Genomic DNA, 21591 nt, shown 5'->3' with positions numbered 1-21591 from the left:
ATACCCCTTTCCACTCTTTTTCTCTTAATATATTCATAATTTTTTTACAGTTAGCTTTGATAGCCCTTGCAAGTTTTTTTCATGTTGTCTTTATACACCTCTTAATTTGATTGTATTCCTTTGTTGCTTTTTATAGCTCTCTCAGTTTGCTAGGTTTCCACTTTTCCTTGCATTTCTGTAAGCCTTTTCTTTTAGCTTGATACTGTGCAGAGACAGTAGTGTTCTGTAGTAGCTGGTGATCTTGCAATGTTAGGTGACATGAATATCAATCTTGGTATTTAGCAGATGCTGTTCAGGGTGGAAGGACTGGGACATATGTTAGACATGACTGTTAATTGCAGGAGAGCACGGATTATTCAGTTGAAGTTCTCTTCAATGAGCTGCTGCCGAACAGCTATGGCTGCAGGCAATTGTTGGATCCCTCCTGTTTCCCTGCCATCTCTTATGTCATCAGTATTATCTGCCTCATCATGTTTAACGCTCCTCCAATGGTGGCTCCATGTGTTGTCCCTGTTGCGGAGCAAAGTTATGCAGCATACAGCAAACCACAATGAGATGGAACATTGTTTCTGTATTTCAGGAAGCCACCAGACCTGTCAAGGGATCTGATTCATTTCAGGGCTTCAGTGGTCTGCTTGATGAAGGTTCTAGTTGACTCATGGATCTATTTGTAGCAAAATTACAAAGCCAAGCATGGGTTCCTAAGAGGTACTAAAAGCTAAGTGTGCAGAGGATAGCTCTTGTCTTCAGGCATCCATCCCTTAACTTGTTGTGCAGGGACAAACAGCTGAGCGGGGGGGGGGGGGGGTTGGTGGGGGCGCAGGGGTAGGCGGGGAGGTGGGGTGGATGATTGACACACTAGTAAAGCATTTTGGCAGCTGCCAGAAAAACAAGTGCATACCTCCATGATGTGCTGCTGGTCATCACACACCAGTTGCACATTAATGGAGTGGAAATCCTTTTGATTCATGAAGGTGGTCGCTGTGTGTGAAGGAGCTTACAAGACAATGTGGGTGCATTTAATGTTGCCCTAGGCTTGAGGAAATCCTGCAATTTATGTGAACCACTGAGCCCTAGTCTGCTGCTTCGGGATGTAAATGGGAAAAATGATGAATAGATTTGCTCCGGCAAACAAGGAGGACTGTTGTGACCTTCACTTCAACAGGCAATGCTGTGCCAGCTGCAGCAGTTGGCTACAGGTTTTCTTGCAGGATGTGGCACAACTCTTACTGCCTCCATGGAGAATCATAGCCTCATTATTCATTGTTCCTGAGAGAATGGCAGGAATATTGTTCAGGGCCTATAAACTCTGTTGGAAGGGCAAGGATTCCCCCAAGCATGCCTCCTTCTACTTGTTCTCCCTCCAGCTGCAGTTCTGTTTGCTGCTTCCTCCTGTCCCTCTTCCTTGTCTTCCTCCTCTCAGAGTGGGATTCCTAGAATGACCCCCATAAAGACATTACTGCAATGCCAAAAGCTCCTTAAGAGTTCACAATCTACAATACTGACTAAAAGCACTTACAAATCCTTGAAGGTGAAAACCCCACAAGGTACTACTTGAAAAACGCCCCAGAAACTCTGTACAGATTCACCTGAAAACAGCTGAGGATCACTTTAAAGAGTGTTTGAAATGGCCAACTCGGGATTTATACTGCCCATGGCCAGTGGGCTGGAACAGGAAATGGAATTTTAATCAGGCGGCAAAGTTGGAACATAAGAACATAAGAAATAGGAGCAAGAGTAGGCCATTTGGCCCTTCGAGCCTGCTCTGCCATTCAATGAGATCATGGCTGATCTTCTGCTTCAACTCCATTCACCGGCCCTATCGCCATATCCCTAGATGCCCTTACTAATCAGAACTCTATCGACTTCTGTTTTGAATGTACCCAATGACTGAGCCGCCACAGCCCTCTAGGGTAGAGAATTCCAAAGATTCTGTGTGAAGAAATTTCTTCTCATCTCAGTCCTGAATGGTCTACCCTTTATCCTGAGGCTGTGGCCCCTGGTTCTAGACTCCCCAGCTAAGGGAAACATTCATCCAGCATCCATCCTATCAAGCCCTGTAATAATTTTCTTTGCTTCAATGAGATCCCCTCTCATTCTGCTGAGAATACAGGCCTAGTTTACTCAATCTCTTCTCATACGACAGTCCCACCATCCCAGGAATCAATCTCGTGAACCTTTGTTGCACTCCCTCTATGATAAGTATATCCTTCCTTAGGTAAGGAGACCAAAATTGTACACAGTACTCCAGGTGTGGTCTCACCAAGGCCCTATATAATTGGAATAAGACTTCTTTACTCCTGTACTCAAATCCTCTTGTAATGAAGGCCAGCATATCATTTGCCTTCCTAATGGCTTGCTGTACCTGCACATTCACTTTCAGTGACTTATGTACAAGGTCCCTTTGAGCATCTGCATTCCCCAATCTTTCACCATTTAGGAAATACTCTGCCTTTCTGTTTTTTCTACCAAAGTGGATAACTTCACATTTATCCACATTATATTCCATCTGCCATGTTCTCGCCCACTCACTGAGCCTGTCGAGATCTCCTTGATGCTTCTTCACATCCTATTGGCAACTGACACTGCCACCTAGCTTTGTATCATCAGCAATTTTGGAAATGTTACATTTAATCCCCTCATCCAAATCATTGATATAGATTGTGAATAGCTGGGGCCCAAGCACCGATCCTTGCGGTACCCCACTAGTCACAGCCTGCCATCCTGAAAAAGACCCGTTTATCCCTACTCTTTGTTTTCTGTCTGTTAACCAATTCTCAATCCATGCTAGTATATTACCCCCAATTCCATGTGCCCTAATTTTGTTCACCAACCTCTTGTGTGGGACCTTATTGAAGTCCTTCTGAAAATCCAGATACACTACATCTACCAGTTCCCCTTTGTCTACTCCACTAGTTACATCCTCAAAGAACTCCAATAGGTTTGTCAAACAGGAATTCCCTTTCATAAATCCATGTTGACTTTGCCCAATCTTACTATTAGTTTCTAAGTGCCCAGTTATTGCATCCTTCATAATAGATTCCAGCATTTTCCCAACTACTGATGTGAGGCTAACAGGTCTGTAATTCCCCGTTTTCTCTCTCCCTCCTTTCTTAAATAGCGGGGTTACATTTGCTATCCTCCAATCTGCAGGAACCGTTCCAGAATCTATAGAATTTTGGACGATGACAACCAATGCGTCCACTATTCCAATGGCCACCGCTTTCAAAACCCTAGGATATAGGTCATCCAGTCCTTGGGATTTATCGACTTTTAGTCCCATTAATTTTGCTAGTACTGTTTTTTTACTAATAATAATTTCTTTAAGTTCCTCATTCTCATCAGACCCTTGGTTTTCTCGTATTTCTGGGAGGTTTTTTGTGTCTTCCTCTGTGAAGACAGAAACAAAGTATTTATTTAATTTCTCTGCCATTTCCTCATTCCCCATTATAAATTCTCCCGTCTCTGACTGAAAAGGACCTATATTTACCTTTACCAGTCTTTTCCTTTTTACATACCTATAGAAGCTTTTACAATCCGTTTTTATATTTTTCGCTAATTTGTGCTTATATTCCATTTTCCATTTCTTTATCAATTTCTTGGTTCCCCTTTGCAGATTTCTAAAAAAATCCCAATCCTCAGGCTGACCGCTTTTTTTGGCAACTTTATAAGTGGAATGAGTAGAATGAGTGTCATAACAGTGTCAATTGATCCCTATTTGAATACATTCATGAGGCTCCTGCTTGTTTCATACACCTCTGGCCACTCGAAGTTATTACATAAGAACATAAGAACATAAGAAATAGGAGCAGGAGTAGGCCAATCGGCCCCTCGAGCCTGCTCCACCATTCAATAAGATCATGGCTGATCTGATCCTAACCTCAAATCTTCTATCACTCTGCATCCACCCGAACCCTTGTGATCTCCCGGGAGAGGCGAAAAACCAGATAAAGACCCAATGGCCAATTTGGGAGAAAAAAATCTGGGAAATTCCTCTCCGACCCATCTAGGCGATCGAAATTCTTCCAGGAGATCACTCTGTCCCTATATTTTCTACAGTACTTACCTTCTGTAAAGGCGATCTCCACCCCAGCCAGGAACAGGAATAAAACCATCTCCTGAAATCTAACAGAATTAGAACACAGTAGGAGCAGAACAAGGCTACACGGCCCCTGGGCCCGCTCCACTACCCACAGGGCCATGACCATTCCGAACCCAGACTCATGTCCAATTTCCTGCCCGCTCCCCGTAACCCTTTATTCCCTTTACTTCTAGGAAACTATCTATTTCTGTTTTAAATTTATTTAATGATGTAGCTTCCACAGCTTTCTGGGGCAGCAAATTCCACAAACCTACCACCCTCTGAGTGAAGAAGTTTCTCCTCATCTGAGTTTTGAATGAGCAGCCCCTTATTTTAAGATTATGCCCCCTAGTTCTAGTTTCACCCATCATTGGGAACATCCTCACCGCATCCACCCGATCAAGCCCCTTCACAATCTTATATGTTTCAATAAGATCGCCTCTCATTCTTCTGAACTCCAATGAGTAGAGTCCCAATCTACTCAACCTCTCCTCATATGACCACCCCCTCATCCCCGGGATTAACCGAGTGAACCTTCTTTGTACTGACTCGAGAGCAAGTATGTCTTTTCTTAAGTATGGACACCAAAACTGTATGCAGTATTCCAGGTGCGGCCTCACCAATACCTTGTACAACTGCAGCAATACCTCCCTGTTTTTATATTCCAACCCCCTAGCAATAAAAGCCAACATTCCATTGGCCTTCTTGATCACTTGCTGCACCTGCATACTAACTTTTTGAGTTTCGTGCACCAGGACCCCCAGATCCCTTTGTACTACAGTACTTTCCAGTTTCTTGCCATCAAGATAATAACTTGCTCTATGATTTTTCCTGCCAAAGTGCATAACTTCACACTTTCCAGTATTGTATTCCATCTGCCAAATCTCTGCCCACTTACTTAGCCTGTCTATGTCCCTTTGCAGGTTTTTTATGTCCTCCTCACTCACTACTTTCCGTCCCATCTTTGTATCATCTGCAAACTTTGATATGTTACACTCGGTCCCCTCCTCCAAATCGTTAATATAGATTGTAAAGAGTTGGGGACCCAGCACTGACCCCTGCGGAACACCACTAGTTACTGGTTGCCAATCTGAGAACGAACCATTTATCCCAACTCTCTGCTTTCTGTTAGAGAGCCAATCCTCCACCCACGCCAGAATATTACCCCCAATCCCGTGATTTTTTATCTTGAGCAATAATCTTTTGTGTGGCACCTTGTCAAATGCCTTTTGGAAGTCTAAATACACTACGTCCACTGGTTCCCCTTTATCCACCCTGTATGTTACTTCCTCAAAAAACTCAAGCAAATTTGTTAAACATGACTTCCCCTTCATGAAACCATGCTGAGTTTGCCCTATTAAATTGTGTTTATCCAAATGTCCCGTTAATGTCTCCTTAATAATGGACTCTAACATTTTACCAACCACAGATGTTAGGCTAACAGGTCTATAGTTTCCAGCCTTCTGCCTACTACCCTTTTTAAATAATGGTGTTACATTAGCAGTTTTCCAATCTGCCGGGACCTTTGCTGAGTCCAGTGAGTTTTGGAAAATTATTACCAATGCATCCACAATCCCTACCGCTACTTCCCTCAAGACCCTGGGATGCAAGCCATCAGGTCCAGGGGATTTATCCGCCTTGAGTCCCATTATTTTACCAAGTACCACTTCCTTAGTGATTTTAATTGTATTTAGTTCCTCCCCCCCTAGAGCCCCCTGTTTGTCCAGTGTTGGGATATTCTTAGTGTCCTCTACTGTAAAGACTGATACAAAATAATTGTTCAGTGTTTTTGCCATCTCCATGTTTCCCACCATTAATTTCCCGGTCTCATCCTCTAAGGGACCAACATTTACTTTAGCCACCCTTTTTCTTTTTATATAACTATAGAAACTTTTACTGTCTGTTTTTATATTTTTTGCTAATTTACTTTCATAATCTATCTTCCCTTTCTTAATCAATCTTTTTGTTATTTTTTGCTGTCTTTTAAAGACTTCCCAATCTTCCATCCTCCCACTAGATTTGGCTACCTTATATGCCCTTGTTTTTAGTCGGATACTATCCTTAATTCCTTTACTTAGCCACGGATGGCTATCTTTTCTTTTACACCCTTTTTTCCTCAGTGGAATATATTTTTTTTGGAAGTTGTAAAATAACTCCTTAAATGTACACCACTGGTCATGTACCGTCTTACCCTTTAATCTATTTTCCCAGTCCACTCTCATTAATTCCGCTCTCATACCTTCATAGTCTCCTTTATTCAAGCTCAGCACGCTTGTTTGAGATCCAACCTTCTCACCCTCTAATTGAATATGGAACTCAACCATGTTATGGTCACTCATTCCAAGGGGATCCTTTACTAGGACATTTTTAATTAATCCTGTCTCATTACACAGGACCAAATCTAAGGTTGCTTGCCCCCTGGTCGGTTCAGTTACATACTGCTCAAGAAACCCATCCCTAATACACTCAATGAACTCTTCCTCAAGGCTGCTCTGCCCAATTTGATTTGTCCAGTTAATATGATAATTAAAATCCCCCATAATTATAGCTGTTCCCTTATTACAAGCCTCAACTATTTCCTGATTAATACTCCGTCCAACAGAGTTGCAACTGTTCGGAGGCCTATAGACTACACCCACTAGTGTTTTTTTCCCTTTATTATTCCTTACCTCCACCCAAACTGTTTCACTATCGTGCTCCTTTGACCCAATATCATTTCTCTGTATTATAGTGATTCCTTCCTTTATTAACAGATAGTGTATGTGCCTTTAAGAGCCCCCGGTAATGCCGGTAATGGCCACTCGGGCTATATAAGCCTGTATATTGTGTTGTATCAGTTAGTTCACCTCCAGACTTTGTTCAGTAAACACCTGTGAAACCAACTCCTGCCTTCAGTGTCTCTATTAACACACGGACACAACAGTGGCGACGAATTGGAAACGGACTTACCTGCAATTCGGCAGCACCTCAAGGACATCGACTCCTCAGATGTCCAAAGTCGAAGAAAAGCAAGAAAAAGAAAAAGCTGTGGTTTCACCAGCTAGCCGAGCTGGTGGCAGGTACTGCAATAATCCTTCCTGGGCGTCAGGCTGGGGCTCCATCGGCTGGCTCTGCAGCAAGGCCAAGCAGCGAAGGCGGAGGCAAGCAGTAACAGATGGGGAGGGAGCACTCGGGAGACGGCCGGCGCTGCAAGCAGGTCGGCATTCAGACCTAGCAGAGAGAGTCCGGCGGGAACGAGTCTCCACCTGTAAATAAATAATAAAATTTAAAAAAACGCGGAAAACAGCTTTGTCATCGGCAGCAGCGGCGGGGAAGCACGGGAAGCGCCATATCTTTTCTGCAGGAAAGAAAGAAAAGCGCGGGAAGCGCTATTTTTTTTCCAGGATGCCTAAGGCTGGCAATATTGATGCTTTTGATAATGATATAGAGGATTGGACCACATATGTGGAAAGAGTGGAGGTATATTGCACCGCAAATGGAATAGAAAATGATAAAAAAGCGTCAGTACTGCTAAATCTAATGGGCGCAAAGACATACGGGCTGTTACGAAACTTAATCACTCCAGCTAAACCAAAGGACAAGAATTTTAAGGAAATTGTTGATACCCTACAGGAGCACTTAAACCCAACACCGCTGCTGATAGCGGAACGATTCAAATTCTTCAAGAGGAATCAACACAAGAATGAAAGTAACGCTGATTACCTCACCGAATTAAGAAAGCTATCAAAGCACTGCCAATTCGGGGCAGGACTAGCAGATTATCTTTGAGACAAATTCGTCTGCGGTCTCCTAAGTGAAGGAACACAGAAAAGGCTGCTTTCTGAGAAAGATTTGACACTGGACAAAGCTTTCAGGATGGCTGTATCATACGAAGCAGCCGCAAAAGGAGCTGCAGAGATACAACAAAAGACACAGGACTTCGGCACCCATGAAATGACACAGGGTTTCGAGAGATGTTATCGCTGCGGCAGATCCACCCATGACCAGAGGGACTGCTGGTTCAAGGACAAAGCATGCAGGCAATGCGGAAAGATTGGACACATTGCACGGGTATGCCGATCTGGAAAAAAAAAATCCATGGACGGAAAAAAAAAAATCAATAAAGAAATGTACAGAAAGTTACAAATGATGACGGACAGTAGCTCCGAAGACCAGAAGAGCGATAGCGACTCCGAAATCAAGAGACTAAGCTGTCTCAAATTACATAATGTAATTGCCAAAGAAGATTACCAGACCATTTGGGTTACCCTCACGATAGCAGGGTCCCCAGTTAAAATGGAGCTAGATACAGGATCAGCTCTGACCGTCATAAATCGACGGGATTACGAGCGGCTATTTCCGCATATACCTTTAAAAGACACAGCCATTATCTTGAAAACATATACGGGGCAGAAAGTATACCCCAAAGGAAAAATAAGGGTGCCAGTTGTGTACAACGGCAAGGAAATACAGAAGTTGTATTTATACGTTCTACAAGATGGTGGTCCACCGCTGTTGGGACGCGAATGGATCAGGAAAATACGTTTAGACTGGCACTCCATTCAGGCACTGGCGGTGACCAGTAAGGAAAAAATTGATGATGACGTCATACCTGAACGATTAAAAGACATCTTGGCCAACGCCAAGGAAGTGTTTCAAGAGAAACTAGGAACCTTGAAAGGCATCACCGCCTCAATAAAAGTGGAAGATGCAGCAATTCTCAAGTTTTTTAAGGCAAGACCGGTGCCATACGCAATTCGTCCAGCAGTCGAGGCAGAGCTGGAGAATTTGGAAAAGGCAGGCGTATTATCCAAAATAGATTGGAGCGAGTGGGCAACACCCATCGTCCCGGTCATGAAGAAAACGTTGAATAATGATAAATCTGAAGAACGGAGAAAAATTCGCATCTGTGGAGACTTCAAGGTGACTGTAAACCCGGTCCTTCACACGGTACAGTATCCTCTTCCGAGGACAGAAGATATTTTCGCCTCACTATCCGGAGGGAAACGTTTCACCAAAATTGACTTGGCACAGGCATATCTACAGATGGAGGTTGAAGAGGCCTCTAAAAAGTACCTCACGATAAATACACACAAAGGCCTGCAGCAGTACAATCGACTGGTTTTCGGAGTAGCATCAGCTCCAGCTATCTGGCAAAGAGCTATGGAGCAAGTCCTCCAAGGGATTCCGGGGACTCAATGCTACCTAGACGACATCCTTGTAACAGGAGAAAATGACAACGAGCACCTTGCCAATTTGGAGCAGGTGCTCACTAGGCTGAGAGAACGGGGCCTACAAGCAAATCGCCCCAAGTGCGAATTTTTCCAGAATCAAATATCATATTGTGGCCACATAATTAATAAGGAAGGGTTGCATAAGTCACCTGAAAAAATTGAAGCGGTCATAAAAGCCCCAGCACCTGAAAATGTTTCACAATTAAGGTCGTTCCTGGGATTAATAAATTACTATCATAAATTTTTACCGAACTTATCAACTCTTCTGCACCCTCTTAATGAACTTCTACAAACAGGAGTAATTTGGAAATGGAGCGAAGACTGTAAACGTGCCTTTCATAAATGCAAAGACTTAGTCACGTCCAAAGAAGTTTTGGCTCATTACAACCCATCACTGCCAATCAGACTGGCGTGCGATGCACCCCCTTACGGCGTAGGAGCGGTATTATCGTATAGATTCCCTGATGGCTCAGAACGGCCGATAGCTTTTGCGTCACGCTCATTGAACTCAGCTGAGCGTAACTATGCCCAAATCGACAGGGAAGCACTCAGCCTGGTATGGGGAGTGAAGAAATTCAACCATTACCTACACGGACAAAAATTTACCTTGTTGACTGACCATCAACCCCTCATCTCCATATTCAACCCTAAAAAGGGTGTTCCCATTATGACAGCGCAAAGGCTACAGAGGTGGTCCCTTTTTCTAGGGGCACACCAATATAACATAGACTACAAAGGATCAAAACAGCATGGGAATGCTGACGGTTTATCGCGCCTACCGTTGCCAACGGTAGAAGAGGCACCTACCGTAGACCCAGTGGAGATTTTCCACTCTACCATAGTCGACTGTCTACCAGTAACAAATTCTGCCATTGAAAGGGAAACTAGAAATGACCCAACTCTCTCACGAGTCTCCGATTTAACAGTGAAGGGATGGCCAGTACATGGCGAACCACTGTTGCCAGCATTCTCGCAAAGAAGAGAACAGCTGTCAGTGTGCCGAGGAACCTTGATGTGTGGACCCAGAGTGGTGATTCCACCCAAACTCCAGGATAAAGTTCTAAAGGAGCTTCATGAGGGGCATCTGGGTGGAGTGAAAATGAAGAACCTAGCCAGGGCGTTTGTATGGTGGCCAGGTATCGATGGAGACATCGAAGAAATTACCAAGAGCTGCCTAGGATGCCAGAAGGTCCAAAACGCTCCACCACAAGCCCCTCTACATCCATGGGAGTGGCCCTCATCTCCATGGCAAAGGGTACACATCGACTTTGCTGGTCCATTTATGAACTCAATGTTCTTAATCGCGGTTGATGCACACTCCAAGTGGCCGGAGGTAATAAAAATGTCCTCCACCACCACGGAAAAATCATCACAGTATTAAGGACCATATTTGCCAGGAATGGGCTGCCTGAACAGATCTGTTCTGATAATGGACCGCAATTTGTGTCCGAAGAATTCAGGAAGTTCTTAAAAAACAATGGGGTTAAGCACTACACGTCCGCCCCATACCATCCCGCCACCAATGGATTGGCTGAAAGGTTTGTCCAGACCTTCAAGAAGGCCATAAAGGCCATGGGTAATGAAGACATAAAACTTCAGCATAAGGTGGATAACTTCTTGTTTGCATACAGGAATGCAACACATGTGGTTACAAACGAAACTCCCGCCATGATGTTCTTCAATAGAAGCCTAAGATGCCGGCTGGATTTGATCAAGCCAAACATCAGAAGAGACATGGAGAACCGGCAATTTCAAGGCATGAATGAAAGGCCAACTAGAACCTTCCAGATAGGTCAACAAGTTTTGGCCCGGGACTACCGTACCGAGAAATGGCAGCCTGGAACTATCTGCACACGACTAGGACCGCTGATGTATACCGTGGACATTAGAGAAAGCATAATAATGCGCCATGCTGACCAAATCATAGAGTCATCCGAAAAGGGACAACCTACACCACAACTCTATACGCCTAATGATGAAGTAGAGATGCCCATAGTATCTACCTCCGATCCGGTGATACTGGAACCCGATGAACCCGACACTGGCATTCAAGCTGAATCAGCCTTGCCAAAAGAACCTACTACACCACCAGAAACTACTACACCACCGAGGCGTTATCCGGACTGAGTCAGGAAGCCTCCATAGAGACTGACTTATAATTGATTAACTGCAGCAATGTGTAGATTATTTTTCTTGTAACATGTAATTAATGATTACTTAAAATATTATGTAGTGGTTGGCTAAAAGGGGAGGAATTGTAGTGTATGTGCCTTTAAGAGCCCCCTGTGTACTGTAATACCGGTAATGGCCACTCGGGCTATATAAGCCTGTATATTGTGTTGTATCAGTTAGTTCACCTCCAGACTTTGTTCAGTAAACACCTGTGAAACCAACTCCTGCATTCAGTGTCTCTATTAACACACGGACACAACAGTTATGTCCCCTGGAAAATCAGGTAAGTTGTAAAATCAGCGATAACTGGGGAACTATCACTTAATTTTCCATCTGCTACTAGCATGTTTTCCAGTGCAAATGGAGCAGTAAAGAGACAAAACCGCACTCAGTATTATAAAAAATCAAGCAGGCTTCTGTCAGAATAGAGTCTCATTCAGTTACAGTGCCCAACGAAAACTTTTAAAAAAAATTAAATTTGGCTCCCATTAGCATTTTCTCAATCCATGCAGATAAGCTAACCTCCTGTATACTCTTCCAACTTTGGAGTGTTTGTGGGATAGTGAGAACTTCATATCTCAGAAGGATCAAATTATCAACACAACCATGCCTTAGACAAGGATCACCCAATATCCAAAGGACAGGATTCATGGGATATACAGTACCATTAAAGATCTGCACTAGGAAGCCCACCAGATTTATTGGCTCCAGATTCCCTCAGTACCATTGTGGACCCTACCGCTAAAGCTGTAACATTACTGCTAACAGCAATTACACTGGTGTAACGTTAAGCAATGGCGTTTGTTGGTTTTACAGTATATATGCAGCAGTGCCAGACATTTCTAGTTATTGAAAGAGGGTCCTTGCACAAGTGCTTCCACTATCTGTGGTCTATTTTTACCCTCATGAAATTTGCTTAGATCTCTCAGAGCACGTGTACCTGATGTCTTTTCCAACCAGGCTATTTTTGCATCAGCCACCTCTTTTACACTATCTACTCACCTTAAAAAACACCTTTTCTCCCTTGAATAGACTGTTAGCATGTACTTCTTTACAATCTATTGATAGGGAGGTTGCATAGCTACTGCAACATTGGTACTTTAACTTTCTAAAAGAGAATTGATCTAGAGAAATGGGTGTCCTCCTAGGTTGGACAGTTTTTGATCACACACTCGGACACTGAAACAAAGCCTTTATTGGAATATTAACTAAAGAAAATCCATTGTATATAGTCATGTAACAATAGAAATTTATGTTCATGTTTTGACCTAAAAGTGGTGAAAGGAGTTGTCTTATATGTGAGTCACAGCCTCCCACAGTTTTTTGTGTATCAAAACAGGAAGAACTGTGAAATAATGAATATGCTTGACAGCCGGCATAGTAATAAACATGGAACAAATTTGCATTGGGGTAAATTTTATGAATTACAGCACCCATTGTGGAGTTTTGTTTCATAGCCTTTTTGATGGGAGGGCAGATTGGATAGCCAGGCATCAAAGTCAACACACCCAATTGAAACCCTCCCTATTTTCCAGTTATTAATTTTAATGATGAATGTCAGGAAGGCTGCATATTGGGCACATCACCTGTGCACCCGATTGTCTGATCTGTTCTGTTAGTGTGCCTCTACACTGGAAGCTCCAACTCGTGACATTTACCCCATTCTTTCTCATATAGGAAATAGAGTATTTATTCTGTGTACATGAAATAATTGCCCAGACTATTCTGCTGTATCACTTAAAATATACAGGATTATCATATTTGTTCAAGTGTTTATGGAAGTAAAGGGGATGCATGAACAGAAAGACCTGGGGGTATATGTGCACAAACCGTTGAAGGTGGCAGGGCAGGTTGAGAAAGTGGTTAAATAAGCTTATGGGATCCTGGGCTTCATAAATAGAGGCTATGGCCGGGATTTTGTGAATGGAGACGTGCTGGAGGCAGGACTGCTGGTTGTCGGGTTTCAGTCGCACCCCCAGCAACGTCTGATGAACACACTTTCCCTTGATTGGCTTTGTTAAGCCCACCCTGCGAGCTTAGCTGGCCAATTAAGGGAAAGCCGGTGACAGGGGACGTTTCATCTGTTGAAAAATTTTTGACAGATGAATTGTCAGCGTTTGACAATCTCTGTTCTAAGGTGAATCCGGCCTCGGGCGACTGTCTGTGTGGAGTTTGCACATTCTCCCCGTGTTTGCGTGGGTTTCCTCCGGGTGCTCCGGTTTCCTCCCACAGTCCAAAGATGTGCGGGTTAGGTTGATTGGCTATGATAAATTGACCCTTAGTGTTAGGGGGATTAAATACTTGGGGTTACGGGGATAGGGTGGGATATGTGTTGGTGTAGGGGTTACGGGGATCGGGTGGAATATGTGTCGGTGCAGGCTCGATGGGCCGAAATGGCCTCTATCTGCACTGTGGGGTTTCTGTGATTCTGTGAGCCCTTGCACTGAAGACTCACCAAAACCTCTCTCCTCAGCAGAAAGCAGATGGCTGCTGCATCTGAGAATGCAGCAGTCATTCTGTCATCTCTGCTGTTGAGATGAGGCACCTCCGGATCCCCAAGGGTTGAAGCCTGCAGGAAGAAGCAAAGGTAAGTAAACTTTTTCTAACACTTTACACTCGCCTCTCATACTTACCCCTCCACACTTGCACCCATCACACACCTCTACAGTGGACTTTTCAACTCCTCTCACCACCGCAGACCCACTGCTCGCCTCGCTGACCCTGGCGGGGTTTCCCAACGCTGGGAAGCCCGCATCAGCGGGTGTAAAATGGGAAAAAGCCTCTTAACTGCCTGTTAACTACCTGTTAACAGGCTTTTAATTGGCTCTAATCCCCTTCCCGCCTTGAGGAGACAGGTCCCTGTGCGAGTCGGGGTCCCACCTCCCGAGAAGATGGTTTGGAGGCGGGTTGGGTGTGAGATTGGGACCCGCTCCCAAATTTTCCCATTTTCCCACCAGTCCCTCCTCCAAACCCGCCTCCTCAGGGCTAGTAAAATCCAGCCCAAAGAGTACAAAAGCAAGGAAGTTATGCTGAACTTTTATAAAACACTGGTTCAGCCTCAATTGGAGTATTATGTCCCATTCTGGGCACCGCACTTTAGGAAGGATGTGAAGGCCTTAGAGAGGATGCAGAAAAGATTTACAAGAATGATTCCAGGGATGCGGGGCTTCAGTTATGTGGATAGACTGGAGAAGCTTCTTCGAGTAGAGAAAGTTGAGAGGAGATTTGATAGAGGTGTTCAAAATCATGAGGGGTCTAGACAGAGTAGATAGAGAGAAACTGTTCCCATTGGCAGAAGGTTCGAGAACCAGAGGACACAGATTTAAGGTGATTGGCAGAAGAACCAAAGGTGACATGTGGAAAAACTTTTTTATGCAGTGAGTGGTTATGATCTGGAATGCACTGCCTGAGAGGGTGGTGGAGGCAGACTCAATTGTGGCTTTCAAAAGCGAATTGGATAAGTACCTGAAGGAATTTTTTTTGCAGGACTATGGGGAAAGGGCGGGGGAGTGCGACTAGCTGAAGTGCTCTTTCAAAGAGTCAGCAGAGGCTCGACGGGCCGAATGGCCTCCCTCTGTGCTGTAACCATTCTATGATTCTATACCTGCCAGCATTCATATCATTTACCTTTCATGATTCTATATATATGGCCTGCTAAACACAAATGAATTGGTGTGGATGATTTTTTTAATTCCATTTGGTTACCAAGGAAGAATTTGATACAGTGCTATTTCTTTGTGCATATATTCTGAATTATTGTACTTCAGATTCATACTCGTTCATTGACTGACTGGTGTAACAAGTAGTAATTGTGAATTTAATCCGTAAATGGGAATTTTAGTATGGCAGTAAATAGTAGAAATGATGTGCGCCTATCCTTATATAAATCCTAGTTAACCAGTTCCTCCCCATCTATTAATTTCTTTATTTACCCATGATATTGTACCAAATACACTGAAACAGAACATTTTAGATTCAAGTCCAAATCCAGGACTTGAATCTAAGCTGACACTTCCGCCCAGTAGTGAGGGAATATGACATTATAAGAAATGAAATGTTAAACTGAAAACCATGTCTTCCTGTTCAGGTAAATGAAAATGATCCCATGGTATTAAACAAAGAAGAGCAGGGAGTTCCCCTGGTATCAATACCAACACTCCTTCCTCAACCAACACCATCAAAAAAGATTAACTGGTTATTCATCTCTATGTTGTTTGTTGGACCTTGGGAAACTTAAATGTAAATTTAGGATAGAGAGCAGAGGGTCGTGAGGCTGTGGAATGCCCTACTAGAATTAGTGATTGAAGCAGAGACCGTGTTAACTTTTAAGAATAGGTTAGATAGGTGGTTTAAGATGGATAAAGATTTATGGGAACAGGGCAGGCACATGGAATTAGAACTGCTGCTTGTGTGGAAGATAAACATCAACACGGACTGGTTGGGTTGAACGGCCTGTTCCATGTTGTAATTTCTATGTAAAATAGATGCTACATTTGTCAACAGTGATTGCATTTGATAATTTATTGGATATGAAGCACTTTGAGAGATTTAAAGTGATGTGACAAGGTGCTACATAAATGTGATTTTTCTTTTCTTTCCCAATGGCAGCTTTTGAGTTTTGTGTATAGTAGTCTAGTGGCTATGGTACTGGATATCCCAGCATAGCTATTGTAAAATTGAATTCAATAAATCTGATAATTTGTGGGCTGGCATGAGAAAAAATGGGAACCTACAACCCTTACTGGTGACTCCCATTCCACACTATGTGGCTGACTCTTAATGTCTTCAGGGTAAGTAGGGATGGACAATAAATACTCCCATTTTGAGCCCATTTGCACTTGGGCTTTTATTAGACAGTATCACTACTCTCAGATTAGTTGCATAGTGGAAGAATGGAAAATTTGCTGAATATTTCTGTTGAAGTTTGTCTCCTATTAAGCCAACCAATGAGCAACTATGGAATTGAAAAAGGGACCAACCCCTTCTGACTGATCAAAATGTGGGGATGTAACAAGACGAAGAGTTAAAGTGGTAAAATAAAGCAAAAAACAAAACAAAACACTTTTGTAACATCTTTATAGTTGATTTCCTGCCTTTTGGTTATCGCAATCCAGCTCACCGGATATTCCTCAGAGTTGTTTAACTCTGTTAGGTGAATTTGGTCAGCTTTCAGCTGCGCTACTAAATGAAATGTAGGCAAAAAAATTGACATACTAGCCTTCCCTTTTCAAATGGTTTCTCTTGTGTTCTCATCATGGAGTGACATTCACAGTGGTAATAAAGAACTTTATTCCTAAGACTATCCTATCCTCCTTTTCCTTCCAGAGGAGAATGTGTTGTTGAATAGCCTGTCAACCTTCCAAAAAGAAAACAAAAAAAATGTGTATTTTACTACTCTGCTTCATTGATGAATGTTGCTAAAATTTTTGAAAAACAATCTGTAAAAAGTTTAGAAACGAGTGCAGAAAACTGATACTAACACTAGCTACTTGAACGGGTATACTTTGCCTCCCCTTCCACCCCGAAAACAGAGAAATGCTCTTTTAGGCTGGACAATGTTACCAAAAACCAGAAGGTTGAGTATCAGTGAAAAATACATTTGTTTTGGGTGACAAAGGTACATCAAATAGTGCCACTCAACCTAACCTTCATGACCTATGTCTGCAATCATTAAAAAGTAAGACATTTAGGTATAATCCATGTAACATTTTTAAAAATTCTTTTTGTGGACATAAAGTCTATGCATAAGTCAAATAACGCACTCGGATACAGTATCAATTGCTTTTTTGGTTAAGAATCCAGTCCAGGTTTTCTGCTCCGCCCGTGCAGGGGAGTCGGAGCCGTTCACTAGAACAGCCGGGCCTTTTTTTTCAAAAATCCGAACTTCAACGGTTTCAAACTCCCCCAAAGAGAAGGAGCCGCTCACCCAGCCAATCGGGCCTGTCAGTCATCCGGTAACCATAGCGAAGGGGCGGTCCCTACTCTGGCGCCAGCCAATGGCGGAGGGCCGTCGTTTTGTCGCTATGGTGACGGGGTTGTTCCCGGGACCTGATGGCTTGACAGGTGCGTGACAATCCAGCTCTTCAAGCATGTACGCCAAAGGCAAGAGTAACACTGTACCTTCTGACAGCCAAGCCAGGGAAAAGTAAGTTTACCTCAGCTTTTACGGGCAAACCGACCCCGGATTCATCTCCGGCGGGTCCGGAATGGTATAGTGAGATGTCAAACTCGGGACTGTGGGGTTTGTGTGAAAACATTAAGTTAATTCTGACACTCAGTTGACTCAGGACAAGAACTAGCTGCTGTTCTCCTGCTACTAGCACATTGGGTACAGGGTGCTGCTTTGTGGGGGGTCATAGAAGTGCTGCTACCAAAAAAAAGTAAAATATATTGATGGAAAAAGCAGTAAAATAAGTTGTACCGGTTTCCTTGGGGTTTGTTCTGGTGTTCTAGCACTCTGCACAATGGGTTATTTACACTTTTTTGCAAGTCAGAGAGGAGGAGAGCTACTGTACTGAGGTGCAGGATGAACTTAGCCCAGGAATTGTAAAAAGTGGTAGAAAGGGCAAGGCAAAATAGACTTCAAAAAAGGTATGAGGGAAAAGGCGTAGACAATAAATGCTTCATTTTATACCGTAATAGCATCCTATGCTAAAAAAGATATACTAGTTACAGTTCTGAAAGTTAATATATTGTTCTCGATGGAAAATGCAGATTAACGACCTAAGCAATAGTAGTAATATTAGTATGGTGGAAGGAAAGTTTGGAAACATATATTAGTTCAATAAATATTTTCATCCATATTATCACTCTGTCGGAGTTAGGACACAACTAGCTGTTACTGCTCTCTACTAGATCGCCGTATACAAGATGCTGTTCAGTGAACTGGAAAAGTCATGTTGGTAATGCGACGAGTAATAAAAACACATACAAGCTACACATTTTGTTTTACATTATTTCGCTTATTTGGCATTAGTGGATTTAGATTTTTTTCAGCTAAGGCAAAACTATCCGATGCCTTGAAATACTTGGAATCGGGGATTTCCTTGGTTTTAATCATATGTTTCAGAATTTTATAAATGTGTTTTTATTTGTTGGCAAACAATACTAGCATTCTGAGCGAGTGAGCAGCCAAGTCTTTAAGTTGCATTGAACTGAGTCTCGTACACCACGCTGCTTTAGGGGAACCATGGAAGAAGAAAACAAGTGAATGTAATCTGCCATCTGTAACTTTTTAATTAAAATAAATAATAGCCATTTACTTTGAATTACTCATTCAAATCGCATTTAGCTGCATATTAGTATCGGTTTGAAGCAAGAACATAACTGTAATGTTATTGTTTTCTACTTGTGTAGTAAGTGCAAGCAATCCAATAAAACGAGTCTTTAATAGCAGTTCTTGTAATTAAGAACAATACAACTTTGCAAAAAGTGCTAGTGTAATTTATTACGTGCTTATTTAAGAGGATCATTGCATTTTTTGAAAGGTAGGACACAAATCTTTTTTGCTTTTGTGGTTTATTTATACACTGAACTATGTAGTGTTTAAAGTTGTAGTCGTCATGCTGCTTGTAAGAAACACGTTGAAGTGTAACCCCTATTTTGGCTTGCGGTAATAAGACATTACTCTTAGTTAGGACTGTCTGTGTTGTCTGTATTTTATTTGCTCAAATTTGAAACGTACCAAACTTAAAACAATGTAATAAATAAAAAGCTGGTAATGTCAGTAAATGCAAAATTACAGCGATTGCATTTAAGTTTCTAAAGTGCTGCTTTCCAAATGAAACCTTATATAAATTGCTCAATGAATAGTTATGCTATGTACAATTCCAGTGTTTGTCAACTCTAGGTTGATTGTGAAACTAAAGTGTTTTCTGTAAATTAAAAATGTGCTTTTTTAAAGTTTGTCTTTGTTTACTAATATATGTGACTTTTTGATACTAACATGTATTAAGGAAAAATATAATTATATATTAATTTTATTGAATAACAGCAACTTTTTTCAGATCTAGAATGGAAACCTATGATATATATGATTTTCTCATTGGAAGACCATATCTCATTCACAAATAGTTGTGAACTTACCAGTTACCTCACTTGTGAGACCTCTATTAACTATTACTTTCATAATACAGTTTTATGTTTTGCTGAAATATGCATTATTCCAACAGATGTTTTAATTGCAGAAATGAAAAATGAATTTATAAGATTATGAGGTGGTAAGGAAACAAAATCCTCTTAAAATTCATTTGATGTTTGTAAGAGTTAAAGCTTTAACATTTGTAAACAAAGATGCTGTTTACATTTGATATGCAAGACTGGCTGTCAGTCATGGAGATGATGATACAGTTATGACAACAACATGCTGTGTTTTGGAGCAGTGACATCATGGAACGCATAACCTCTAGTCTAGTAATGAGAGCACCGCCAGTTGACTAAGCAATTACTTTGTCATGGAGCCTAAACTAAAACCACCTACAACACACAATATCTTTTAATGTGTTTCTTTACAGTAGCTATACAAGATATTTTATTGATATTGTGTATCTGGATTTAGCAGCTAAAATGATAATTCCATGTAATTAACAATTTTCTATGTACAGATACAATCTAAAGAAAACTACCCATGAAAACCTTTCTTTTCAAATTTGGCATGCATGGATCAATATTAATAAAAAAGGAAAAAATAGAGGATACTTCTACTTTGGAAATACATTTTTACAGGTTAAATTGTGTACAGTAGCTCGTATCTGTACACCAAAATAAAAGCCACTCCAAAGTTAATCGCCACTTCAGTTATTGAACTGAGATGCAATTCGCAAATGCCATAAAGGAAGATATTGGTATATTAAGGATTGTCGACCATCAGTTTCATCATGAGTGCTGATTGGAGGAAGCTTGGGTGCAGACATTTCCTGTGGGATTATGAAATTGCAGCCTAGTGGTAATAAAGTAGAATTGTGCTCGTAGCCATTCATTTATACTGTTCAGTTCTGGGCTTCCAGAACTGTCATGTGAGTAAAACCTTAGGAGCCCTGTGATAGAGTAGCAAGGCATTGGACTGGTCCAATTGGAAGAGTTTATTTACACAATCGTTACCATTTAATTGGCATTTTACACTTCCTTGATTTAGCATTTGAATGGTAGCTCCAAGAAACATTTACTAGTAGTACTTGAGTAGATCGAAGTCTATGATGTAGCATATATCTGTATAATCTAAATGAGTAACTGTCTGTGTTCACAAGAACTTCATGGTTCTGTGCCAGTGATATTACAAGACAATTCTGTGCAAAAGGATAGAAATTACTGTTGGTCATGTTGATGGACAAACACTTAACATGACTGTCTGACATTCTTCTGTCCACTATTTTAACAGAGGCATTAACGCACTTAAAAGAGAAAACAGTTCCATTAAAATAGCTGGCAGAGGAATTTCATGCAAATGTGTTAGGCGTTCCTCCACTAATCGTCAACAGTGAGTTCTGGACTAAAAAGTCTGTTCTCCTAATTCCTCTAACCAGCCATATGAAGCAATGATAAAGGGATTACTGAGAAATATTAGTAAATGTAGAAATTTCTTGCTTTATAAAATGTTAGTATTGTTTGGTCATTGAAGTGAATGGAGTTCTCCATTTAAATGTGCAATAAGTTTTGGTTTGTAAAATTTGCGTGGGAAATGAATGGGAAGTGGTTTGGTACTTTGTAAAATAAAACCTTTTGGATCAGTGAGAAGTGCTTAATACATCTGTGATGTATTTTTTAAAAACTAGTACAGTTACTGTGTTACCTAAACTCTATGTTGCCCAATAAGTTAGATATGAGTTACCAGGCTTGAGGTCAATTTAGAATACCACAACAGAGGAGGTATCTTACATATTTGAATGTTGCAGAGGAGGGACCTTGTAAGTGACTGTAACAGGGTTCCACTGCACTATGGTTATTTATTGAATGTGAAAGTGTATACAGTGATTATGGTTCTTGGGCAGATCAGTGGCGCTGCTGCTTATTTTATTAATGCACTGGGCGCAGTACAATATACGACTTTGCAAAGTCCTGCTAGAAGTTTTAATAAACTAAAAGTAAGTAATTAAAGGCAATTTATATTACAAACAAATTTAGTGGATT

The 21591-nt window shown here is 41.7% G+C and overlaps 1 protein-coding gene across 8 annotated transcripts in view; it reads left to right on the top strand.

Annotated features, from left to right (window-relative positions):
• The first annotated feature begins 17488 nt into the window (after positions 1 to 17488).
• ssbp2b (single stranded DNA binding protein 2b) overlaps positions 17489 to 21591 on the top strand; it is a 623147-nt gene continuing 619044 nt past the window's right edge. For 2 of the 8 annotated variants that reach the window (XM_085989458.1, XM_085989445.1), the window contains exon 1: positions 17489 to 17611. In XM_085989458.1, coding sequence (XP_085845584.1) covers positions 17556 to 17611 — 56 coding nt within the window. In that variant the 5' untranslated portion in view covers positions 17489 to 17555. The other 6 variants (XM_085989423.1, XM_085989417.1, XM_085989438.1 and 3 more) reach the window with 4 other exon arrangements.

The sequence above is a fragment of the Somniosus microcephalus genome, chromosome 1 (genome assembly GCF_052327205.1).
Source record: "Somniosus microcephalus isolate GS21.2 chromosome 1, FLI_Smic_1.0, whole genome shotgun sequence".
In the NCBI taxonomy this organism is placed as follows: domain Eukaryota; kingdom Metazoa; phylum Chordata; class Chondrichthyes; order Squaliformes; family Somniosidae; genus Somniosus; species Somniosus microcephalus.
Note: the sequence above shows the minus strand (reverse complement) of the source record. Positions and strands in the feature narration are given on the sequence as shown.